Here is a 26106-nt window from a genome sequence, read left to right on the forward strand (position 1 = left end):
CTGGTTTCAGCTCCAACAGACTGCAATCACGAGTAGCACAAAACAAATAAAAGGCACTGACTATAGTGCCATTGCACAGCACACAGCCATCCAAAATGGCAGCAGTCACCCAACAAGGGAACAGGAAATCTTATGTGAGATTAAGTCTTATTTTGTATTCTCTATGATGCAAAGACTCTAAAAGTTACCCTCATTTTTCTGTAATACCCACAGTAAGCAGCCTCAACATTAGCTGAAAAAACAGGAGTATTTCACAAATCTCACCGGAGCACAGTATGGTAGGGTGCCAACAGGTTCTCTCTTACATATTTTCAGAGTCAAAACTTATTCAGGTTTGATCCTCCATCAGCCCCTCCTCCCTCCCTTAGTTTACACATCAATGTAAACTACTACAACTACAGCAGTTATTCTCAGTTTCCTGTGACATGAGAACTGTCCTCCAGCACACCAGTAATGTCCACACGTGAGAGAGATGTCCAGGATTCAAGAGGTGAACACAGGCATGATCTGACTGAGAACACAGAGCTCCTAGAACACTCTCTCCCTCTCTGAAAAAGTGTAGTTGTTTCTCCAACACCGTACCTTGGAAAACATTTTTGTTTGTTATGTTTACATGCCAGTTGTGTAGCAGATCTGGATCCTGCATCTAATTCCCATCCTCCTGCATAGGCATGTAACTTTAAAACAATCAGAGCCTGGGAAAACTGTTGTTTGCAAGGGAAAAGGAGCACAAAAGATTTATAGCTGGAGACAGACATGAAAATTTTGTTCAATCCTTAAAAGACTGCTCCAAGGAGATTCAGGTCCCACTTGCACAGAGATGAGGTGCCTTTAACAGCTCACCTTGTAAGTGCTCCCCCCGTTCATTCTCTGCTGTGTCTAAGCTGAGCCATGTTTGTAACAGCACCCAAAACAGCCACCACTGCTCTCTGGAACCACCTGCACCAAAGGGAGCCACAAGGGCTGATATTTCTGACAGTGTGGACATACATTTCGTCATTGATTTTCAAGGAGAGTGGGATTTTGTTTCCGACCAAGAGCATGAACTAAGGAATGGAGAGAAAACAATTTGGTAAATTCCACCATCTCTCAAAAATAACCCATTGGAAAATAATTTTAAATTGTAATAATTTTAAATGCAGCAGGTAGGACAGTTTTTTTCTGATGGGATGATAAGGCAAAACAAAGCTAAAAGACAATGCAGATAAAACAGTTAAATCTGCTGTCTGATATTAATTTTACCGAGTCTTGTCAGATATTGCTAGAAAGCATATCACCAGGATGGCATTTACCAAAAAATATTTTAAAAACTAAAATAATAAAAAAAGTTCATCTTGCAGCATGAGAGAGGTAATTTTCATCTTTCAGAAGATAGTTCTAACCAGCCTGCTTAAATCTAAAATGTCTGTGCATATTTTAAAAAACCCACATCTGTTCATTGTGTATAGACCTGGAGGCAACCACCAGCCAAAAACTTTGATCATCCAGCAAAATCTTGTATCTGAAGAGCACAAGAGGATTATCTCCATTGCTTTACTCCCAAATGTGTTATGAAAACAAAAACTTCAGTAAAAAAACATCTTGCAGTTGTAGTGTCATTCAAATACTCTTGAAGCAATAATGCAAACTGGCTGAAGTATCCTCCACTTACAACCACACAATTCTCTTTAAAGCTTATAGGGCCTGTCACTCCATTGAGAGGGTGATGTCTAAACAAAGCCCAAGAAAAGAAGGAGTTTGAAAAAAAAAATGTTCAACTATTTGCTCAGAAAATGTAAGCACAAGTTATGTTTATTCTTAAGTTAAAGTCACAGATACTATTTATATACACTGAAGAGGAAAAAAAAATAGTCCTGCTTGTGCCACTTCAGTAGTCTCAAATCCCCATTTGTGTGGCAAGTTTCTGCATCAACTTCTTGAGCTTTAAATTCATGGTCACAGACCCATTTGCAACCAATCAATACATGATTGTACTTTTGCAGTTTTCACATTCACCAATTTCATCAATTATGACCCTTGCAATTCCAAACAAACTCAACATTAGGTAACACTTAACCACATACTGCCTCTTTCAACAAATAAGCTGCTAATCATCAAATACAGAACATGAAATATCCCTTGGCAAGGATTTGAGGATTATCTCATCTAATTAAATATAAGCATGTTTTCTGATCTGTGGGTTTAAGCCAAATCCCAATAAAAAGATTTCCATTGATTTACATAGAGTTTTGGATCAAGCACTGGGAGAACTTGATTTTGCAACTTGAAGAGAAAGAGATCTTAAAAAAATGTGTAACTAAATGATAAAGGAAAAAAAGTTGTTCACTGAATTTAAATCACCTGGCACAGGAATGGACTGCTAGGGTAGGGTCTTGAGAAACATATCACTGAGACTTTCTGGATTTATTTGATAGTCATGAAAGTGTAACAATCCATCCAACCACTGGTTTTCAGGCTCCTAAAAGCAGATTTGATTCTAGCAGATATAATGGAACACATTTTATTGTTTATTTATAAAACTGCCAGCCATCCACAGACACTTGACAATCAAGGACAATGATAAATTATCAAAAGGAAGTACAGCTATTGAAAATTGTTAAAGATTTGGACGCAGAACTCTGCATTGAAATTGCATAAGCCTAGCCTTTAACCCATCTTAAACAGTCTATCATGTAACTGTTAATGGATATTTGTTAGTTATAACTTTATTTTGCTTTTTAATTATTCTAACAACTAAGTGTTCACTTCAGCTCTTGAGTAGTTATTCCACTAATAGGAATCCCTGTTAGCATGCTTTAAAGTTTATATTCCTCCACCTCATTATTAAAAATAAGAAGTCATTCTGCCACTTTGTCTTGCCAGACATAATTCTCTTCTTCTGTGTGTATTCACATCCTTGAAACACTACAGAGCAGTTGTCATTGCTTCTCTCAAAGGCCTCCATTTCCCTACAAGCTATGAAGCTTTATTTCTGTCACAGTGTTCTTCCAGGTGAGTAACCCTTTCATTTCAGACCATTCATAATTCTTCTTGCTTCTCTTTTAAATTCGCTGCAGTCTGTAACCTTTTCTTAGCAATGAGATGCACAACTCCAAACAAGCAACTATATACTGGCAGATAAATAGAAAAGCTATTTTCTTTGGTCTACTGCAGTGGGATGTCTTTTTGCACTGAGTCACACCGGTTTTGTACAAGCAAAGAAGGATCAATACAGAAATGAAATTTAATTTAACACAGCATATCCATATGCAACTATTCATTAAACAGGAGATAATCAAAAATGTGAAATAAGTCTAATAAAAATTATTACATGCTTTTTGATAATTTGCTGCATTGTACAAGAGGTAGTTATTCCAAGGATATGACTATTTAAAAATTGTTCAATTGTACATGAAATGAATTATCACCACATTTCCATGAGACAAAATGTATTAATGTGCAATTGAGCCTGAATCAATGGTGGAACAGGTGAGAATAAACTGCTGGATACCCTGACTAAAGGTTCAAAATTACATTTTAATGAATTAAGTACAGATTAATTTTTGTATGAAATTGCCACAATGGCCTATTTGGGTTCCACTCAAGCTATATTTCAGGAATAACTGCACACTACTGGATTGCTTGTTCATTACCAGCCACGTCTGTGCTGGCCCGGGACCAAAGTAGTGTCCTTCTGTGATGCAGCTATCTGCTGCTCATAGGAATGGCTATTTAAATGCAATTAGTAATTGCTGCTAAGTCTGACTATAATCCACAGCACTTCCCTTCTCATTTCATTTTGCAGTCCATTATTATTTGCTGCTTACAGAATCCATAAAGTACTAATTCACTGAGTGGTTCAAAGAGCATTCAAAGAGATACTTCATGAGGCCTGATTCTTCTCACTTGAATGCTTGTGCAGAATGGAGCTTGCCAGCTGAGGTCTGTTGTGAAACTGGTGCAACAGGAGTTCAAGCTCAGTGAATGCAACATAGCCACTTACACACATTACACACATTCACAGACACTGCTGCACCAATTCCTGTCACGTGGCCAGACTGGCAGGACTGAGTTAAGAACCCAAAGCTGGGGAATGGCAGCTCCACTGCACGTCTTCTTTTGAGGATTTTGTCTCTTTACTCCCTCTCCTTAAGTTGATGAAGAAACAGTGCTGTAAGATATGTGCAGATAGAGCTCAAATCTGCACTATCAACTGTACAAACTATCCTACAATAAAGAACACGGTGAACACTGCAACAGCAACTACTGGAGCATGCAGACTCATCACCTGCATGTTCCTGAGCTGCTGATTAAATTATTCTAATAAAATGCAGGAAGTTTTCCTACATTCGCAAACTGTGCATCCCTGATTTTATGGAGTCCCCTGGAATAAAGAAGTAAATTGCCAGAAATTTAACCTAGTAAACTAGTAAACAGTCAGATAAGAGAAATGCCCCAAAGGTGAATATAATTGTCAGATGCTCATTGTGTGCATGCTGTCCTCATTATATGCATGCTGACAGAGTTTCATTGCTCTTGCAGACCACTGCATCACACTTGCCCAGTGACAAAGGGCATGTACCTAAGGCCAGGTCTTCCACTGGTATAAGGTGGCATGGCTTCAGTGTCTGTTAGCCAAGGTTCTAGCCCACAGAGACCTGGCTGAAAACATCAAGGAAAAATTCTTTTGTTCCTGAGCAGGCCATGTTTTTGATAGCTAACTAGGAACAATTTCACGTTCAGCAAAATGTCCGATGACCACTCTACTACACTCTCCTACAATTGGATCATTCAGGGGTATTTCTTAGGCTTATTTCTCTTTTTGAATAGGCTCATTTCTTCTTCCTTGTTTGCTTCCCAGTTCCTCTCTATGGATTGTTGTCTCCTCTACACACAATTTCAGGGTCTATTGGAGCTTTTCCTTCAAGGCCATTCATTTTAGGCCATTTCCCAGCCCTGTGATTCTGTTTCAGCTGTCTCTCATGTCCTCATTTCCCCCCTTCTTCTGCTCTCACAGTTCCTCAAGTAAAACAGCAAAACAGTTTTTCATCCACTTGTAGTGCATTCAATATTAAATTAACACAGAAAGATTGGAGATTCTAAAGAGCACACCAGGTATTTTTTCTGAGGCTGTGATCTTTGTACCATGTTCTCATTAAGGAGGTGCAAAAGTTAAGGAATAGAAGATATAGATGAAGCACTGGAAAGTAAAAGTGATTCAAGTTTCTTAATAAAAAACAAAAAAACCCAAAAAAAAATTTCTAGTTTCAGGTGCGGATGAAGTAACCATTAAATAGATTGCTCATTTGACATGTAGTTCAAATGTGTCATTAAATTAAATAAAACCTAGTAAACAGACATGGATGTGTGAATCCAACAATGTTAAGACTTTGTACAAGCTCATAAATAAGGGCAAAATCTCCAGTAGTAATAATACTTATTGCCCAAGAAAATCCTAACATCGTCCTGAAAATCCTAACATCTTTTCTGAGAAAAATAATATAACTCATGCTAAAAATGCAAAGGCAGTGCATAATATTCTACATTTGACCAAAAAAACTCTCACATGACATTGGTACTATTTATGTGAGTCATTAACTCTAAAGAAAGGGTAAAAATAGGGTAACAGTCCTAGCAATAGTGAAAAAATATATAGCTCTTTTGCCAATTCTGAATGCCCTTTAAAAATCCTATGTGATTTTTTTCTAATTCAGTTTTATAAATGCAAATATAGAAATAAGCATGTGAATAAATTATTTTCCAAAGGTCATGAAGAAAGAAAGAATGGATTAACCCATGCTTTAAACACCAGATTAGATCTTAAAACACAGTGGCTCTACCATGAAGCCTCCTGTGCAACCTTGCACCGCTCACTTAACATAATTTTATTTTCTGCACATGGGATCAAATAAAGTAATACCAGCATGTAAGACCTGGGAGGAAATGCAATCATATGACAGAGAAACAGAAGTGCCAAGAATAAAATTCATGCTTTTAACTCACTCATCTGTTTTACAGACAAGACTCCCTCCTTGGGTAAGCACAAGCATGTAGTTGAAAATATAGCTGCCTCTAGAAACACTAGCACATTGTGATAGCACATTAAGAGAGAAGCCTATTAAATAAAACAAGCAACAATTTCTGGAAGAGAAATTCATACAGCCTTGCACTTTTCTAAACAGTTTCCTTACATTCTCGCAGTCATTAAAATGCATAAAAATGATTATTTCCAAAACAGCATTACCATGAATTATCACCACCCATGTTGCCTAGCAACTGGAGTAATTGTTGAATAGTGAGCTATAGAAACCAGTATCTGGAGTTTGTGCAAATGGGTGTTCATTTGAGGGTTTAAAACACATTCCTCTTGGAAATCAGAGGCAGATAATACAGCACTAACATAAAACTGAAATACTCCTAAAAAGAAAATGGCATTAACAATTACTGCATCTTAACAAAACCCTTCTGTAGCAGATCTAAGCCCAACCATATTTGGTCACTGACTCCCTTGCTCTTGCTTGAGCTTGCAAGTGCCCCTTTCCAATTGTTTTGAAGATATTTGACATTCCCATGGAGAAAACAATTCTTGCCCAATCTTCTGAAGGTTTTTTTCATACCTCAAGAGCAAAAGAAACTGGAGACATTAAATGGCAATGTACTTAAGTCAAATAAAAATTTTATTTTTATATATGACACTGAGCTGGAAGAATTCAGTGGTTCATACCATGACAGAACAATTTTCTTACTAAGGTTCAAAATAGATCTGGAAATAGTGACAATAATAGTTACTCTGAGAGATTAGAAAGAGATTAAAAGTACATATATGAAAGATACAAACTCCCAGAAACCATGGTCTGGTCACTCATTGGCTGCAAATATTTGCCCAGTGTAGGGATTCTTGTCCTATCCTCAGAGCAATGTGAAATTTGACTTGAATACAAGACAAGAGCCCCCAAACCATAACAAACCATATTGTTTGATGCCCAAGAATTTCTACATTACTTTCTTACAACTTCAGAAAACAAGTTCCTGCTAAAGCTAGTATAAATCTTTGTTATTATTTCCAAAATGGGAGTGTATGGGGGGCTCTTCCTAAGGGAGAAAGATTCCAACTGAATGGTTTCCAAGGTTTAGCCTTATGGTGAAAAATTAAAGAAAAGCAACTTGTGCTGAAAAACAGCATGTGTTTCTCATAGAGACTGCAGGTGGAGAGGCAAATTCATCCCTGGCACAAACACAAAAACCACTGAAGGCAATGCAGTGGCATCTGCTTACACCAGCTATGAGTCTGAACAAGTTTTCCCTACAACTACTACCTGTGGAGATAAAGCTGGATACAAAACTGAAGTGAATTTAAGAGCCTGCAGCCTCTCAAAGTTTAGAGAACCAAATTTTCGCACTCAGAGAAAAACTATACATTGTGAGTATCCAAGTTCCCAGGAAGCCATGCAGTGGCTACTGACAGGCTGCCATAAAATACTTAATGCCTGTTTAATAGCTCAGATACAGAAAAGATGTTCCATTTTGTCTGTTGCTCTATGGAAATTTACTGAGACCACACACAATGTGCAGAGCAGTCACATAAGAAAACGCTTCCATTGTTTTCCTTTGGTCCCACTCAAAAATGCAGTTAACAAAAATATAGTTTTATACTTAACAGTAAAAGAGAACACCTCCTAGAGAAAGGGGAATTACCCCAGTCACAGAGGCTGGTCACTGCTCTAAACAAGAGGTGCCACTGAACACATATAATCCCTTTCTGTGGGGTACTGAGCCTCTTCTGCAATACAGCACATGCACATCCAGATTCTCCTTCCTCTCATCTCCACTGAGGAGCAGGACACACCTGCACTGCTGGATCACTGAGCTAATGGTGTCTACATTAATCCAGCCACCAAAACTCTTATTTCCACTGTTCAAGAATAGACCACATATGGGAAAATTGTTTTCTAGATTCTTCTCAGCAAGAAAAAGAAAAGGTTAGCCCCAAAATATGCCAGTATATTTTTTCAAATTATATTTTAAAAGTCCTCTTACAAACAGGACACTGACTTTGATTTACAGATGACCAACCACTTCTCCACACTATATAATATCTTCTTATAGGAAGAATTCTTACTAGGAGTGAACTAAAGAGGGGATTGTGGCCTGGAGAGAGCTTTGATCTTCTTTCAGCAGTACAGACATTGACGAGAAAAATGTGCTGACATCTCTGGCTGTGTAGGCTCAGAAGTGCAACAGCTGGGAGCCACAGAAAAAAGAGATTGAACACACAGCAACTAGAAGATGTGTTTGGTAATGTTTTTCTCCTGGTCAGTCATTGCCAGGAAAGACAATTGTTGTATTTGGTAACAATTCCTTGTGTGTTTAGTTCTAGCCTAGTGAGTGTTACTAACATTATCTTTTGTATTCCTACCAATGACCTTCTCTTCAAGCCATAAAATCCAACTGGAAGAAAGACAGGTTTGTGATAAGCATTGCCTGAGTTACACTCTGTGAAGTGCAGAATTCAAGGTATTTTCATGCTATTACAAGGTACATGATCCACTAAACATTTAATGAATATTTATATATAGAAATTTGGTTAGTCATTAACTGAATTCCAGCCTGATTAAACTCCAGGAATGGGAATATTTCCAGAAAGCATATTTTACGTCCAGACTACCAAATAATTTTTGAAACTAAAGGTCGGAAAATAAACAGGATATAACCAATATAAATTCATTTTTACTTGCCAAAATGAAGACAAAAACAAAGAAGCAATCTTGAATGGACATGTGCAAATAATCACGTTTGCAGCTTTTTAAATGCTAAAAAGGGTAAAATGCACTGAATGGACTGAAATATTGCTCTGTGGATGACTTGGTTCATTCCCCATGTCATCCTGTTGTTCCTAACTCCTGGTCATACAGCTGTCCTTCACAAATGGCGGCATTCATTGGTAGTTTGATTACAAGATGCTACTGGAAGCCATTCCCATGATGCTAGCTGCTACTCCCTAGGATCTAGGCTGGAGAAAAGCAATACCACCCACAAAATCAGGAGCTTCTCAACAGGAAGGCAGTGTGACTCCCTCGGCTGGGAAATGAATCCGAGCTTCCTCTCAGACCTTCACATCTGACACACAGGGAGAGGCAGTGATGGCAAGAAATGAGCACAAGGAAAACCCACTAGGTGAGCAATTCCTCTTGTTTCCCAGAAGCCACCTGCAGCAGCCATGGTCACTGGTTTACTGTGGCAAACAGGGCCTACTTCTTTTTTGCATATGAAAAGCTGACACTGAGATTCAAACCATGAAAAAAAAACCCTCAAAGTAACCTTAGGTCACAGAAGGAATCTCATGACAAACATGTATATTCATTGTGACATATATTTCCAAGAAAGTAAATTACATACAGTGGACAGCAAGATAATTTTCTCTACAGAGCTGCATTATGGCAGCAATATTCCTCTCCTTGGAACAAATATGAAACACTCTTACATGCTTTGAAACATTAAAAAAATCTTTGAACAGCCACAGGAAACAAAACCCTAATGTGCTGAACTTCAAACCTTAAGATCTTTCAGCCACCTGGGTCCTATTTCAGCAGGCTTCTTCCTTTGAAACCTATTTGTCAAACACAGTGTGTAGCTACCAGGTGTAAGGTCAAATAAGGTGTCACTGAACCTCGGCAGCTTTTGCCATGGCTCAAGAGGGCTGTAGTAAGCGCAGCAGACTGTTTTCCTCCTTACCCAAATCTGCCTCAGGCACAGACAGACAAACTGCTTTCAAGCATCCTCTCATTAGGCACAACCCAGACCATCACTTACTTGTATGGGATGTGTTTGCTCCCATTGACAAGGGCGAGGATGACATTGCCCAGCGCTGGCAAGGAGAGACAGAGGCCAGAGCTTCCCTCGCGGTTCTTGCCGAGCGCTTTCACGCAGCTGCCCAGGTCAATAAGGTGCAAGCGGCTGCGGCCTCCAGACACTGCCATAAACAAAGAAAGCAGACAGTTAGTGTGGGCCTCCAAAAGCAGCTTCCCAGGAAAGCAAAAGACTCACCATGACTTGTGAAGAGGAAACAACCCAGGAGCCTTCCCTAATTCCCCGTAGCAGACACGGCTGTAGGGGTCCTGCTAATGCACTGTCAGCCTTTAAGGCTGTACATTGCTGCACATTGCTGCCCACTCTGAACCTGCTTAAAAAATGCTGAGTACTCACTTGCTCCTGCAGGCTTAACTCTGTGAGAGTCACCAATGTAACTGTATTTTTTGAAATATAGCTCTATTAGCCTGTACCTGACTGGGCTCTATTTCTGTCACTGTCACTACTGTTTCTCTGTCTGGAAAACTACAGGCTGAGAATTCCTTCTCAGTAAGCAAGGATACTTCTCTTATTTTTCTTATCCTCAATACTATATCTTAAGAAGACCTGTGGCATCTGTGGGATGTTCAACTTTCCTCAAGTCTATATACTTTCACAGTATCATTTCAGCTAAGAAGTTTTCCAAGACGTGGGTGATGGATGGTGAAGTAGTACCTCTGTTCTCAGAACAGTTTCTGTAAAACTGGCAATGGTCTTTATGGTTTTTTCCCGTTTACTCTGCATCAGCACACTACTTCCAGAATTAAAAGATGCTACCATTGAAACACCAAGATTAATTTGCTATCTGTGGTTCCTTATGAATCCAGGATGGGAACTAGTACACTACACAGAAGTGCTTCTAGCTCTCTACTATCTCAGAACAACTTCCTAGCTGATTTTTTTGCTTCTGATCTTGAACCATTCCTCCCCATTCTCAAGAGCTAGTCTAGAAGCAGTCTGTAGGAAAAGGCAGATTTATTTCTAGGATCTTAAATCAATAGGTACAGAATAGAACAGAACAGAATCACTAGGTTGTAAGAGAGAGGTAATAGCAATATATGAGGACACAAACACACCTTAAACAGCAGCACAAATACTTTTACATCTGAGTTTAACTCTATGCAAGTTAATTCACAGTCTTTTTGACAGGGGATCTCAACTTGAACATTTGGTAAGAAAAAAGAGGGAAGATGAACAAAGACAGAAGACCTCCTATGGGACTTGTGAATAATATTCCAAAATGTATCCAGTATCTCTGTCAACAATTGTTAAAATGCATTGACTTCTGCTGCTTTAAAGTCCTCTTAGTTCTTCAGCTCTATCAGGTGTTAGGCAACATTAGACTTCTATGTATTCCTCTCACCAGAAAGTATCCACAGACGCTATAGGCTCCTGCACTGACTGCAGAAAATTAGGCTGCCTTGGGGAACCAGCAAGGCACCTGCACCTCTGAACTGATCATGGAGGACCTTTATCTCCCCTCTAAGACTCTTTAAAAACCTTAAAGAGTCCCTGAGTCCTCTAACATCGCTATCCTTAGAAGTCTGGAATTACTTACTTGAGTGTTTCACAATCATTTATTTAGAAAAACAAAGAAATGCATGTAGTTGCTACTGCAAATGACTGTAGGTGACTTTACTGAATCATATATAATAAATATTTCTGTTGCTAATATTACTAGATGTCAAGAAAACAAAGGAAAATGGAAGAAATCACTACCTTTCAAAAGCTGTCATATTGTTTCCACATATACTCCTATTACACAACTTGAGGAAATCCAGAATAAGATAACTTACTGGTTGTTTCTTTCTTATTTAATTTACATCTTGAAGGAATATTTTTGAGATGGTAGATCCACTTGATTAATCTGAAAATGAAGTTATTTGTTAGGCAATTTGTCCACTAACGTGCCTGGCTACTCTAGAGAAAAGTGGAACATCCTAACACTTGGGTTCTTTTCTAAGTCACAGAGACTTTGCAGAGCTGACAGCTGAAAAATGACAGCGATCCAGTTGTGCCACAATGTCATTTATTTCAATGGTGCTAAGCCTGCTTCATGACATTCCTGGTAATGAATCTAACAAGGAGGTAAGTACACTACCATCGCCTTATTCTAACAGTCATTTTTTACCAAAATCACACGTTAGCCAGCCCTTTAATCTCTTATCCTTTAGAAGCTTTTTTTTTTTCTTTTTTTCCCCTTTCTTCTTATCCTTTTTTAATCCTGTTACTGGAATCTATATATCTCTACTATCTTCATGGGTTTTTTTCTGAGAAGTCCTTCATTACAGCAGGAGACAGTGATAATCACTAGGCGCCCTTTCTGAGCAGCTGGAATTTCCCCTCATTCAATTATCAGTGGGATCTGACCCTGCCTAGCTTGTAAGGCCACTCAGATATGGGAACTTGAAGACAGGAGGATGGTCTGGCCATGAGACAAAGATATAACTAGAGTCCGTGGGCAAAGCATGCCGTATTCTAATCCAACAGGATCGTGCTTTCTTTTTCTGAAATTATAGCCACAAGAAGATAATATTTTCCCTTTTATTAATGATATTTGAAAGTAGAAGAAAAGGACTGTGCACGCATGTACTTTTGTGTAGTAAAAAATACGGAGCATTAAATAATTGCAACAATTATTCCCTCAGAATCAGCCATCTTATTCCTATAAACCAGTCTGTTTGAGTATTCACTGTCTTCCTTTCCACCGCAGGGTGGTTAATTAATAAATCTTTAGTTAATTGAGATTTCTGACTGCCAATTCCACAGGGGTTATTACTTAAATACATGCAAGCTGCATTTCCATTTAGAGCAACTTTTTGGTTTTTTCTCCTATAAGTACAGTCAGTGCAAATTTTCTTCATTTAAACATTAGATGTTAATAATGCAGTGCTGATCACCCACTACACATCATGCCTTACAATCTATTCCTTATTACCAACAGCCTATGCAGAGCCAGGAGCTGAAACATATGCTGCTTCTGCAGAATTGCTTAAGCCCATGAGTTCAAAGAAGCAGATTTATCTGGTGTCTTTCAAACAAACATTTTTCCCTGTAAAGAAATTATTATTTGGAAAAAAAAATTTTATGTCAGAGTTTTCTTTTTCAGTGGGGGTGCTTCCTACATTATACAAATCTTTTATAATTGGAATTTACTTACAAAAACCACTGTCTGTATATCTTCAGTCCTAAATAATTTGGGAGACTTGAAACAGAAGACAAATATAATGAAAATATAAATGGTGTGAGAAAAAAGAAAACTGTGAAAATTATAGAAACATAAAAGTTAGTCATGGAAGCACCTTTTCCTCATTTAAAAGTGGGATATGGAAGTAAAGACACAAGCTAGTGAAAGCATACATGACAAAGAGAGGGAACAAGCCCATCTGAAAAATCCAGACGCTTTACAAAGAACCATGAGAGTCCTTTGTGCACACATAGTTGGGCCAGCACCTAAAATATCATGTATCTCCAAGAAAGGGTATAGTTTATGGGTTGTCAACATCAGCTTCCCAGTTTATGGATTGCCAGCATCAACTTCCACACACACTGCCCTATTTAAGTGCCAAAGAGGAACAGTTAACATAAGGGTGGCAAGGAATTCCAGTCACCACAATATTTTAATCCATGACCTCAATGCTATCTGTAAAGATAATAATAAAGGACAATTTGAAAAGCACCTTTTTTTTCAGATACAGAGCCCACACAGGGCTGAGATTTGCCTTTGTCTCCACTGACAAGCGACATAATAATCCCCAGCGGCCTTTAATGGCCTTTGGTGGGTCTTCACCAGGCACTGGACAGCCTGCTTGTACGAACGGCCCCACCCCACACTGAATGGAGAATCTGCTGGTTTTCACCACTAAACAATATTGTTTGAAGGCCCACTTTCCAGGCAGGTTTGGAGGAGACAGAGGGGAGCAAGTGGACAGCTTACTTCCGCCCTTGCCGCTCTTCTCCATGCGGTACTGGTAGATGTGCAGAGTGAAGAGCATGTGGGAGTTGCGGTGATCCTCCTCGTCACAGTCCCGCTGGCTGCTGCGGCGGGAGGCGATGGCGGCGTCCAGGAAGAAGGCTGCCTTCTCTGCCGTGGGGGCACGGAGCTCGCTCTGATTCTGAAGCTGCAGTTAACACCAGGGAGAAATGGCTGAGAAATTCCCGCACAGGTAAACACCACCAGACAACTTCCTGCCATTGACATATGGCGTGGATACACTGACTTCTACTGGGACCACAAATGAGGAGGTGCCCAATGGAATGAGACCCTCCTGAGCCCTCATGGCTAGAAGTGGGAAAAAAATTGGGGAAGACACATCAATCCCAAACTCAACAGCTGGTGGAAAACAGCAGCAGCAGGGCTATGTGTTACCCTTCAGAAAGTGTTTGAAGGAAGCAGTCCACAGATAAATCTAAAAAATAACAGGACTGAATCTTGTCTTCTGCCCCATGCCATATGAGAAGCAGCCCAGAAGAGCAGCCTTTTCCTTGCCCCTTCATACCACAAGTTTATGATGCATCTGCTCATAAGCCAGGGCAATCCATTAAATGGAAGAAGGCAGGTAATGTACAAACATTCATAGTTGCTGGACCTCAGTTCCAGTCACCAGCCTGGACTCAACTCTTCTAAGTGACAGACAGCATAGGAGGGCAGGTATTATTAACCCCTCCTAACATTAGGAATGCCTGCATGTTTCATAGCACCTACAACTAGTTTGTCTGTGTGAGGGACACATGTCTGTGCAATCTGATGGCATCAATTTTGGCAGTACACAGAACTGGCCCACAGCCCATAGAATAGATTTGTCTTGTCTGGCATAAAAGCAGCAAGGAACTCCCTGGTCATGGGGTTTGTTCCCCTGCTATATAATATAGCTGACAGTTAAGCTCTCCAAAAGACAGTAATTCTGTTTTTTCTTTGCAATCATTAATCAGTCTGAGGAGGGATAAAACTGAGGCTGTGTGTAGGATTCGGTGACACAGCTGAAGGCTTAGCTCTCTCAGGAAAGAGGGAGAGGGACAGGAAGGAGTTAACAAGGCCAGCAGAAGGCAGGCCAGTCTGTGGGCTGATCTCACTAATGTAAGCAATAAGAAAATGTGCATACTTGGAAAGGTCCAGTGACAGACAGTATGACATATGGTGATCACTCATTTGCTGTACACACTGCTGATTCTGCATATCTGCATAGCTATAATATAATATCCTCCCATCATTTGAGGATTTGGAGAATTCAGGTGTATGAGACATGACTCCAGAATGTCTTGTAAGCACACATAAAAAGGCTTCTTTCCTTGTAATTTAATGCAGTCTTTCACACTGCAGAGATATATAGGTGTCTCATGGAGCTACCTCTTCTTCACTGATCTAAAATAATTAATTTTGTATATAGCTGTACTGTCTGTATCTATATGAAAATAAGCTACCATAATGGAATATTTATTATTATTGCTATTGTGCTAAAATACCTTAGTAAGGAATTAAGTGCTAAGGAGATGCTGGTTGTGACACAGTTGAGTAACACATGCAATGTGCAAATTCTTAACTGAGCCATCTATCATCCCAACGGGAACTGTGCAGACTCAAGTCTCTCACATTTACTAGGCTGCATCAGTTACAGGACACCAGAGCGTGAGATCTCTAGTGATACAGGAAGTATTTCATAAAACACTGAAGGCAGGAGTTAAGTGAAAATGAGAACCCTAATTGTTACTTAAAATCAAAACACAAATTTATAGTCCTTAGGTAGAATCCAAAAGAATGGAAAATATGACCTAAGTATGCCTAAAAAGCTCAAACCACAAAAAGATAAGACACAAAATTTATTACTTGCTGTTTAAAATCTCACAGTTCATGACTTATGTGGATGTGAGTCATGATCTCTAGATGCTTGGAGGTGGATACAGGGTACATGACCCCATAGGTCTGCTCTCTTCTCCCTCCATTCCCCATCCTGGAATAAGCAGGGCCCACAACAAAAGCAGCCTTTGCTTTTCAGGAAGGAAAGCTCCATCACCTTCTTTTGCTCCCTCTTCATCTACTCATATAAAAAGCAGATTTACTCCCTCACAAACATCAAAATGAAAGAATATGTCCCTTTTCTCCTCAAACCAAAAGAAAGGGGAAAAAATAGGGCTGCTAAGAATTTCTCATAGTTACCCAGAAAATAGATGAGTCAGTTACTCATTCCTGCTAAAACTCCAAACCGGAGAAGAGTTTGAGTTTTTATTGACTTGCCCAGCTCAGGAATTTGCTTCTTGGCAGCAATTAATAAGTAGCAATTAATGCTCCCTACAACACTGCTAATGCAAATGCTATAAATAATGTAGTTTATAAAGAAATAAACAGACATATTAGTGGCCTACAGCAATTTGTGCAGTAAATATTTTAGCTTGTTGTTTTACAAAAGAGAGATCACACTTTTGTTTGGTTTTTTTGGTTTTTTTTTAAGAATGAGGTGAATTTTTATTTGCTCTGAATGTTTTCACATTTTATTGCAAACCCAAGCCCTTGCTTTATATCACTTATACCAGAGGTACAAATATTTAGGCCAGGACAGCAGATGGCCCTGCAGCTGCAGGTCATAAAGTTCTTGCATGTTTTAAAGTAAACACTTTCAAGTCTATAAACTTTATGCTCTGGGTAGCTCTTGAATTTAAACCATCTCAATAGCTCCAGAAGAAAAAAAGTCATGTTTACTTGTTTCAGTGTAAAATTAATCTTGGATTCACCTGCATGCCACAAATGGGGTCTTCACAAAGGTAGACACCTGGGGACTGGCCATCTTGCAGGCTGCCTGTAGCCACTTCTGACAACAGGTCTCTCAGGTTTTCTTCTTTCCCCCACACTTCCACTGCAGAAATCCGGACCGAGAAGCGTGCTCCTGTCTTCTCTTTGCGTTCATTAATCAACTTGAATAGCCACGAGATGGCACAAGGAATTATTCCAAGGTTTTGCATGGAATCGTCCTTCCCAATCATGGTGTATGACTTCCCTGTCAGGAATGGGGGGATGAAGAAAATATAACATCATTCCCAGGACCTTGAGAGCTTTCTCCCAAGAGAGGTTATCCTGCACAGCATTCATGAAAACAACTTCACTACAACAAGGACAGTCAGCAAGGGGAAAGTAAAGGCAGGTAGAAAAATAGGACATGGAAAATGCAGATGAAATCTTGAACTTTTATCAAAAATCATTATCATGTGCATTCCCCTGACATCTCTCATTCCCAAGGCAGCTGCAGGCCCCCACCTTGCAATGCTGCAGCATCTGATGTGGTTGAATCATGGAGGGAATTGAGCAAAGCAGAAGTGTCATGGTCTCTAAAAACCTTTGCTTTGTATACTGTAAGTGTGGTATTCATTTGATACCATTTTACTTTAAAGCACTAGATTGTATTTCAAATGCTGGAGTTGAGGTTGACATAAACCTGATCCCAGAATCACACAGATCTAAATTCATTCAGAAAAAAACTCCAAAACCAACCAGGTATATGTGATCGCTTGGTGCAGAAGTGGGTCCACTACAATTAGTATTTCATCTGGGTCAAAACCATCCCCTGATTAGGTATTTTTTAACTCTGCAATTATAGCTCTGGTTTTTCTTTGCTGTAAAAGTTTGGTGAATAAGAACAGACACAGAGTACTATCATAAACTGCTTTAGGTGTTACTACATAAAATGCTTTTAGATGAGTTTTCTAAAGCTCCTAAATTTGTAAGCCAAATTATAAAGGTACACATCCTTTCAGGCAAGTACTTGTGGCTTCTTTACCTTGTTTAATTTTTTATGTTGAATCTATGTGGAAAAAGATCAGTGAAAAAAATACTTCTGTGCATGTGTCTGTGTCAAGGACTGGGTAGGTCCATGGTTTCTAGAATGGTGGTGGTGCAGTTAGCAAAGCAACTGCAGAGACCCAACTTGTGCTTCAGAAAAAGCCTAGCTAGAATACCTCTCTAAAGGATGTGTAGCACTTGTGAGATCCTGTTATCTGGTGGCTTCCTTTTCCATCTCATTTGCAATATTTGGCAGGTGATGGGGGGGTTAAATATCTAAGAGCTCATCCTAGTGTCACTCCTGTCTGGTCCAGAGGGGCCTTCTGGTTTAACAGGAACACCAACCGGCTCCATTCATTGTACCAGACCTGGATGCATTACAGCATTCAGAGCTCTCCAAGTTTTGTTGCCTATAACTTGGGATAATCATGGCCTGATACAGCTTGATCTTCTTTACCACCTGCAAAACTGAATTATCCTTTTAAGTTTTATGAGTACATCTGTGGTTGTTTGAGACAGTAAAGAATGGAGATCATTGCACACATGCAATAAACCCCTCTTCATTCAAGAGACAGTACTTCCAAAATACAATTAGATAAACATGAACAAAGCATAAGATTACTCTCAAAATCCAGTTATTTCAAAATAATAGTGTATTAAAGATGATGATTCTCCTTTTTATTGTCCTACCATGAATACCTGAAATGCTATTGAAGCACGTCCAAAATGTGAGTTTTGCTTCATCAGTCAGCCATTAGAATAAGACTTGTTGGAGACAAGGAAGTGGTCAGTAATGAGTGAACTGTCTAATCAGGGAACTCAAACTGTTTGAGTGCCCAGTAACACTCCATAAGAGTGCCATCACAAACATCAAGTACTTGAGTGAATATTCATAGTACACAGCTTGATAAAAGTGGCATTTGGGCAAACCCTCACCAACACGAAGCACATTTGGAAAACTGTAAATCACTGTTGGACCATTCATTAACAACTGAAGACAATGAAAGACAAAATGGCTATAATATTTAAGGGCTGAAATGAAGGGCTGAATAATTCAAAGATAACTTCTGTTCCAAAGAGCATGCTGTCCAACATTTGCACAATAAGAAAAGTGAATAAATGTGTAAGCAAGAGGTGAAGATGTAGCATGAGATCATGCACAGGTACTTTCAAATACAATTAATATACACAGACAAATAGAAGTTTGTTTTCCTTAACTTAACAGACAAGCAATCCTGCATTAAAAATATTCATTTTGCTGCTTGAATAGGGAAATTTAGCAATACCAACCAAGCTTGGCATGACCAAAGCAGAACACGCAGCCATCAGCCCCATTGACCACAGACTGGATCACCTCAGCCACAGTCCCAGCACATACTTCAGCCTGTCACAGGTATCGGGGAAAAAAATGAATGAAAATACAGGAAAGGAAAAAAAAAACAGAAGCATTAACAATAATAAGGAAAATAATTATTTTCACTGGAAAGGGGTAGTAATGTCTTCCATGCTCCAGATACAATGTTGAAGTATCTAATCTAATCCTGCTTGTCTCATTCGTGTGACCTGTGCTGCTGATAGGAATGACATGTGTAAGCACACAAAAGCAGGACTTTTGCTCTGGATCAAATAAGTTTCATTTGCTGATGCATCAACATCCTTTGTGGTGTAAAAAAAAAAAAAATACACATATTGTAAGGGGGTGTAGTTGGTTTGTTAGAACTGCCTCAGGGATTTAAGGGATTCAAAAATTTAAGGGATTTTAAAATACAGTTTTGATTAAAAAACAACACTGAGGAATTTTTGCATGCTCAATTATTTGCCCAATTATGGACTGAGTTTAATTCCACTAGCATGTGGGTAAGGAATGTAAAGGGAACAGCCTCTTTGGAATTAGCTAGGAATTAATAGATGACCCGACATTATTATGAGTCTTCTCAGCTTTTTACAGTAGCAGACTCCATTCTGAAGACTGTAGCAGTATTTTAAGGAGTACAACACAGAAATTTACCCCAGGCATTCTTGGATTTAAGGTTCAAGCAGGCTGAATTGTTGACAGTGCTCCTGCAGCAACTGCTTAACAACAGTGGACAAAACTCACATTTTTACAGTTTAGGCCTCAATGGGAAGCACTTTGCATTTGACAACACATCAAGTAAATTCACCCTTGTTCATGGCTACTTCTAGACTATCTCTACAACAGAAAATAAAATGGGCCAAGAAAGGGACAGTTCACAGGCTAGCGCCTTGAATTGCATCCAGGCATTAGTCTGCAAGGTGCGCTGCTTGGACCAGGACTGGGTGACCTAATGATAAAACTATGTGACAGTATTTTAGATGGCCCTGTGTCCTAGCTCTGTTTGGTGTATGAATACAGAGCCAGCCTTACAGGACTATTTTCTAATTATACTTTGCAATGTTACTTTACACTTTTACTGTCTTCATGACATTTGGGTAATATAGTTCATCAAACAAAAGTCTAATAAAGATAAGAAACCTGAATATATACTCATTAATAAAGACCCGTGGATTAAAATCCCCATCTTCTTATTGCAAGCTGTACAATAGAACACTGTAAAAATAACCCTTGATCCTTCAGTTAATAGAGGACTGCATTAGAGAACTGTAGTTCTCTAATGTAAACACCAAACAATAATATTTTATAATACACAGTAACTTCTTGATATTGAGGATTTTCCTATTAGGCACCATTTAGCACATTTATTGAATGTATAATTTTAGGGGAAATTATTTACAGTAAAGAATAAAGAAAGAATAAAGAATAAAGAAAGCACGCCATTATTCAGCAAAATTCATTATTGATAATCATGGCAGACCAAATTCAGCCCTGGCAGAAGTCCACAGAAAGTAGTACAGAAATCAATTTGTCTCTGCTTAGATAACTCTTCCAATCATACAGGGCCTACCTGTGATGCATCTTGAGGGAAAACTGCATCAAAAGCAAACATCTTGGGTGGAACCTGGCTGCCTCTTTTCTGGAAAGCATTCTGACCTCCACAGGCCAACGGGTCATACAGTGTGATTTGCTTCTTGCGGGGGTCAACTTTTAGGAAAGAGCTGGACTCAGACGTGTCTCTGGCAAGCGTGGAAGAAATGCGCACCATGACCTTGACCTGCCAGCAAACACACAAAAGATGAGCATGTTTCATTAGTCTCGGTAGTTTCATTGGTTGCTCTGAAACTGGTATGTTGAATGAATTTTCCAGCTACACTTGACCAAACCATATTTGCTTTTTGTAGCTGTGTCTCAGTGGAAGTCAGTGAACACGCAGAAAGTATTAGGCAGAATTTGTCCTAAACTACAAAGTGAGTGAAGCCAGAAACTCAATCTATTTCAACAAGCAACTCGTCTATTGAGAATTACAATGCACATCATGGTGTTTTAGTGTCGATGCTACTCAAGTACAATGAGGAAGTATTACATCACCTTGCCTTACTCTCAATATAAATTGAAAGTTAACCGTATCCTGGTGGCCCAATTAAGAAAGCTGAAAGATACTCTAGAATGCTAAGCTTTCAGAACTGCTGTGGTTTCTACCAAACAGCCTGATCAATAAGAGCCCATAAAAGGCAGATCTATAATTTACACCTTTGCAATTCTAATCCAAAAGCAAAGATGAAATGCACAGTTCTGAGTGCCGTCATCAAAGAGTTGTGAAAAGAGTCCCATTTTAATGGTCAGATTTTGAAATTACCATCAAGGGAGAGAATGTAATAAGCGATAAAAGATTTGTTAAAACATGTTAGCTCACAACTCATTAAATAGCTACATAATAAGATGTTATTCCTGAGACAAAAATAAATCTTCATAGACTTAATGAGGCTATCCTGTATCCTTAGCTGAGTTGGTAAGCAATTTAGATGTAAGTAAAATTGATGACAATCAATAGCTTTGGTTTTCTCCATAAATTCACCACCAGCAGACACTTGAGCTCCTGACTTTTTAGAGGGTGAACACCACCTGTCTGCCAGTTCTAGTCACACCCGCACAACTTTCTCCTAGAGCAGAGTAGCATTCTCACCAACTAGACAGAACTTTTATGTTAATGCTCCTTAATCATATGTCACTTCTATCAAACCCACCCATGCTTAGCATGCAAGTGACCACAAAGGGTCATGTCAGCACAGGGTGGGAGCACATCTGCTGCTGGAATGGCAGACGTGTTCCAGGAGGAGGTTGTAACCCCAGAAGTTGGGCTCCAGTTCCTGTTGGTCTCACTGAGACTGGAGCCCTTTGTATGTAGGTGTCATCTCCCGCTGACCCAAGCTCATCCCACATGCAAATAAATCAGCTGCTTTGAGAAGCAAAATCTGGGAAAATTCATTTTTGACACAACTCTTTTGAAGGCAACAGAATGAGACCAGAGATTAACTGGTATTATTCAGTATTTCTGTGACATCTTCTCTGTATGACAGTGGGTCAAACAGGTAATTTGACTCCAGTATTTTAACCTGGCAAAACAAGCTGTCATTAAATGGTGAAATGGCCACAAATCTGCTCATACAATTTCAGTTTTACACAAATATCTGAGGAAAAAAGGAAAAGTAGTGCTTGGGTAGGAATGTGTTCTCCTCCTGCTCAGCTGAGCTGCTTATGAAACCTAACCTCTAACTGTAAAAAGCCACCTCTAATGTCTTGCCAAAGGCATTCTTCTGGACCCAACCCTAAGCAGAGCTGACTTCTACTGAGGACAACAGCAGCCAACACACCCAGTCAGTCCACATGAACTGGGCAAGGTCTGTTTATTCCAGCCCTTGGTCTCCTGGAAGATCGGAAGGGAAGCAATGGTCAAGTTAGCAGGGAAGGAAGGGAGCAAGAAAAAAAAGGGCAGTATCAATCTTGTGCTGTTTTCCCATTTTCAACTTCATATGCCTTTGGCTTTCTTTTACTGTGTCCCCTTTTTTAAGTAGATACCAGTATCATGAGTACTAGACTGATCTGCTGGAAAACAAAATAAATGCTGTTTTTCAACTACTTTAAATAAAATACTTGCATGCTTTAGAAAGCTCTTTCCCTATAAGTTTATGTGTATTTTTGGCTTCTGTGACACCATGTCCTCCAGATCCTTGATCTTTTTGTGCAAAGAACAGTTAACAGAGTACTCTGGGCTAAGTTTTTTTGGGTTTTGGAGAATGGACAGTGTGTGAAATTTTACAACCTTTCAGACACAGACAGTTTAAAAATTCTTTCTGGCCTCAAACTGTATGGGCATGCAGTGTTAACAGCAACTACACCAGCTTTGTTACAGTTTAATATCACTGGCATGGGTCCGGATTTAAACCTGTTCACACAAAATCAGATTAATACCTGCCACTTCTTACTGAAGGAATACTGCAAACCCTCCTAACTTCCAACAGCTACAGTGACACAAGCCAAGGCATCAGGTTCCTCTTTCCCAAGAGTAAAATACTAGTTTAACTGAAATCCTAAAAATTTACTAGCATCAGATAAACTAAATGAAAAAAAAAGTGCTCAACTCAGAAGCCCCAGAAACTGTCAAACAGCACATATTGCTCCTCAACTTTGCCAAATATAGACATTTCTCAAGAAAAATACTGCTATTATCATGAACCTTTATACTTCTGTGCACTAGGGATTTTGTTTTGAGATCTAATGGTTCACAGAACCACAGAATCACATGGGTTGGATAAAACCCCCATAAGATCTTGAGTTCAACTGTTAACATATAACTGCCAAGTCCACCACTAAGCCATGTCCCTAAGTGCCATGTCTACACAGAATCCTAGAATAGTTTAGGTTGGAAAAGACCACATTCTTGTGTGTTAGACCAGAGGAACACCATATTGATTACATGTGGATATCCTCCTAGCTGGACCACTTCTTACTCATCAGGAAGATGTCTGTGTGCCTTGGGACACCACATCAGAGGTAATTCTGCTCACCTCCTTTTAGATCAGCCTACAGGAGCTGTCCCCATCTGACCCCTTAGCAGGCAATAGAGAGGAACAGACATTTCTAGCACTAAATTTGCACGTTCTGTTTTATAACAGATGAACTTGACAAATACCTCTTGTTTCCTCTATAATGCCACAGGCATCTTAAAAGTTTACCTGAGATGTAGGTGCCTACATTGTAGGCTGCCTAAAGTTATTCTTTTTGCTCCAAGCGTAATAAAAATGCTCTTTCTGGGCAGCACAGTGCCTGGCCCAAATTCCATAGCTCACACACACACACACAAACACACACACACACACACACATATCTACGTGAGAGTCTCCAGCAAAAACACATGCCAGCAAAAATAAAGCTAGGCACATGAGTGTCATGGACACAGAATACAAGTAGTAACTATAGACTCACCTATAACTATTTGAACTCATCTAGTAATTTGTAGGCACTTAAATATTCTTCCAGGTCACTTTCACACTAGTGCAATCCTTTCAAATTACTCTTGATTTACATTACATTAATCGAAAAAACAATTAGATCCCATCTATGCAGACTGTATGTCCTCTGTATGCCATGGGAGCTGTGACTCTAACAAAAACCCAATCGGCAGGCAAAACACAGGCAAACTTCTGTCCTGAGAAATACATTCAGAGCTACATATGTAACAGTGGCACAATGAACTAGGCAGACCAAAACAGATTTTAAAACATCTGAGCCAGATATATCTTCTGAGACAACAGGCAAGCTTGTGCTCTGGGAATCAGCCTGAGATTGGGGATCTAGGACCCCTCCTGATGGCTGTGTCCACATGCAGTATGACTGAGCTTTTGGTGCAGTCTGTCCACCTGTCCACACTATCCACCTGTACAGGAGGCAGAGTCACTTCACTGCCAGGCACACTGAGAGATTCAGGCACTGCCTGGCCTCAAAGAACTGGAAGTAGCCATTTTTTCCACACCCCATTATGAAAAGTTATTATGCTTGTAACCTAAATCCAAGAATTCAGGCAAAGCATTTCCCAATAGTAGTTATGACAAGAGTAAATCAACTAAGAGCAGTAGAAATTATGGGCGACCACAGCTTCCTGCTCTGAAGTTTCACAGTCTTTCATGCAATTTATAGCTGGGGGGTTAGCAGGGGAGGCTCAGATTCTGTGCTGGCCCCTGAAAATCCACAGCACAGGAGAGGCAGCACAAGGATGGGCAAATGTAACTCAGCCAGCTATGGGGATAGCACAGGAACTTACTGGACTTAAAAGACCTCAGCTCAATTTATGGAACAGACAGGCTGAAGATCATGGTGCTGCTCTGGGGAACTCAGAAATACAGTATGGTTAACTTGAAACTAACTGAAGAGTGACGTTTAAGAATGTTAATACTTCATGCTTGCAATTTATATTTAAATAAAGTATAAATTGTACTCCTCTTTAAAAAGAATAAAGGTTTTTCTGCTTCACTCCCTGTGTGTCATTACTCCTTCAGTCCACTGCTACAGTTTCCCACTAATCTCTTGTAATTGAAGTGTCTCAGAGATAACACTTGCAATTAATGGGAGCACTCAGTCTGCCAGAAACTCTTTGTTGGAATTCCAGTGATCGGGTCTTGGCAGTGCCCAGCCTTGGATGCACCTCTGACTGTTCCTATGGGGAAACATGAAAGCAATGTCCTGAGACATGCACTCTTGGTAAAACAAACAACCTGGGCCTAGTTTTGATCTAATGTTACACCCATGCTAGTCTGGCTGAACTCAGCAAGAATTACTCCAGTTTAGGAGTGGACAGACAGAATAAAAGAAAAGGTCACTTATTCTGCATCACTGCTGTGCCTTTTATAGGATATAACTTCACTTCTTAGTTGTGCTCATGCTGGTAGCATTTTTTAATCTGTTTTCTCTTATGAGTTTACAGTATTTCACTGGACAATTATTTAATCCAATAGCACCCCCATTTATTTCTCTGCATTTCAGTTGCTGCTTTCAAAGACATGACTTGTTCGTACATGAGTTCTACAGTTGCTGAATTCAACAATATTACTCCAGATGTGAAATGCCACAAATAAAAGCAGAATCAGAACTGAGTGTTCAGGCTTCCTCAACAGGTTTGGGGGTTTTTTGTGTATATTTGTCTATGCACTTATTTTACACATATGTCTGTGCTTTTCAATTACATACACAGTTTTTTAAGCATATACATTTTCTGAATATATATTAAATTGTTTTTCATAAATTTCTCTCTAAACTGCAATTATTGGCACGATGGGTTCCTTCATGGGGTACCATTCAGTAGCATCAAGAGAAAACCTAGAGAAAAGGTTGTATTATCACTATGCTACTGTACTGTAAAAATAAGCATAAAACTTTTAATCAGCTCTGTGAAAAGTTCACTTGCCTGAACCATTTTTCTTTCTCCTTTTTTATCTAATGCATACCTATAAACACACCTACTATTTCTCAAAGAAGGAATTTGCTAATTGCAGGATTTTCCCCAGATAAACTCAAATTGTGACCTGTCGCAGACCTTTTGTTATGTTCATACTCTGTGGAGAAGGACAAAGGTTCAGCACACTCTGCAAAGTAGATCTGGTGC

General features: G+C 39.4%; 1 protein-coding gene across 1 annotated transcript in view; it reads right to left on the reverse strand.

Moving 5' to 3' along the window:
- Positions 1 to 26106, reverse strand: part of KIF26B (kinesin family member 26B) — a 269833-nt gene that overhangs the window by 38890 nt on the left and 204837 nt on the right. Inside the window, exons 6-10 of the mRNA XM_041404283.1 lie at positions 20518 to 20724; positions 18884 to 18977; positions 16552 to 16814; positions 13763 to 13946; positions 9790 to 9949 (exon numbers count right to left, since the gene is read on the reverse strand). Coding sequence (XP_041260217.1) covers positions 9790 to 9949; positions 13763 to 13946; positions 16552 to 16814; positions 18884 to 18977; positions 20518 to 20724 — 908 coding nt within the window. The remainder of the gene's footprint in view (positions 1 to 9789; positions 9950 to 13762; positions 13947 to 16551; positions 16815 to 18883; positions 18978 to 20517; positions 20725 to 26106) is intronic.

Source organism: Onychostruthus taczanowskii, unplaced genomic scaffold (genome assembly GCF_017590055.1).
Source record: "Onychostruthus taczanowskii isolate IOZ18803 unplaced genomic scaffold, ASM1759005v1 scaffold21, whole genome shotgun sequence".
In the NCBI taxonomy this organism is placed as follows: Eukaryota; Metazoa; Chordata; class Aves; order Passeriformes; family Passeridae; genus Onychostruthus; species Onychostruthus taczanowskii.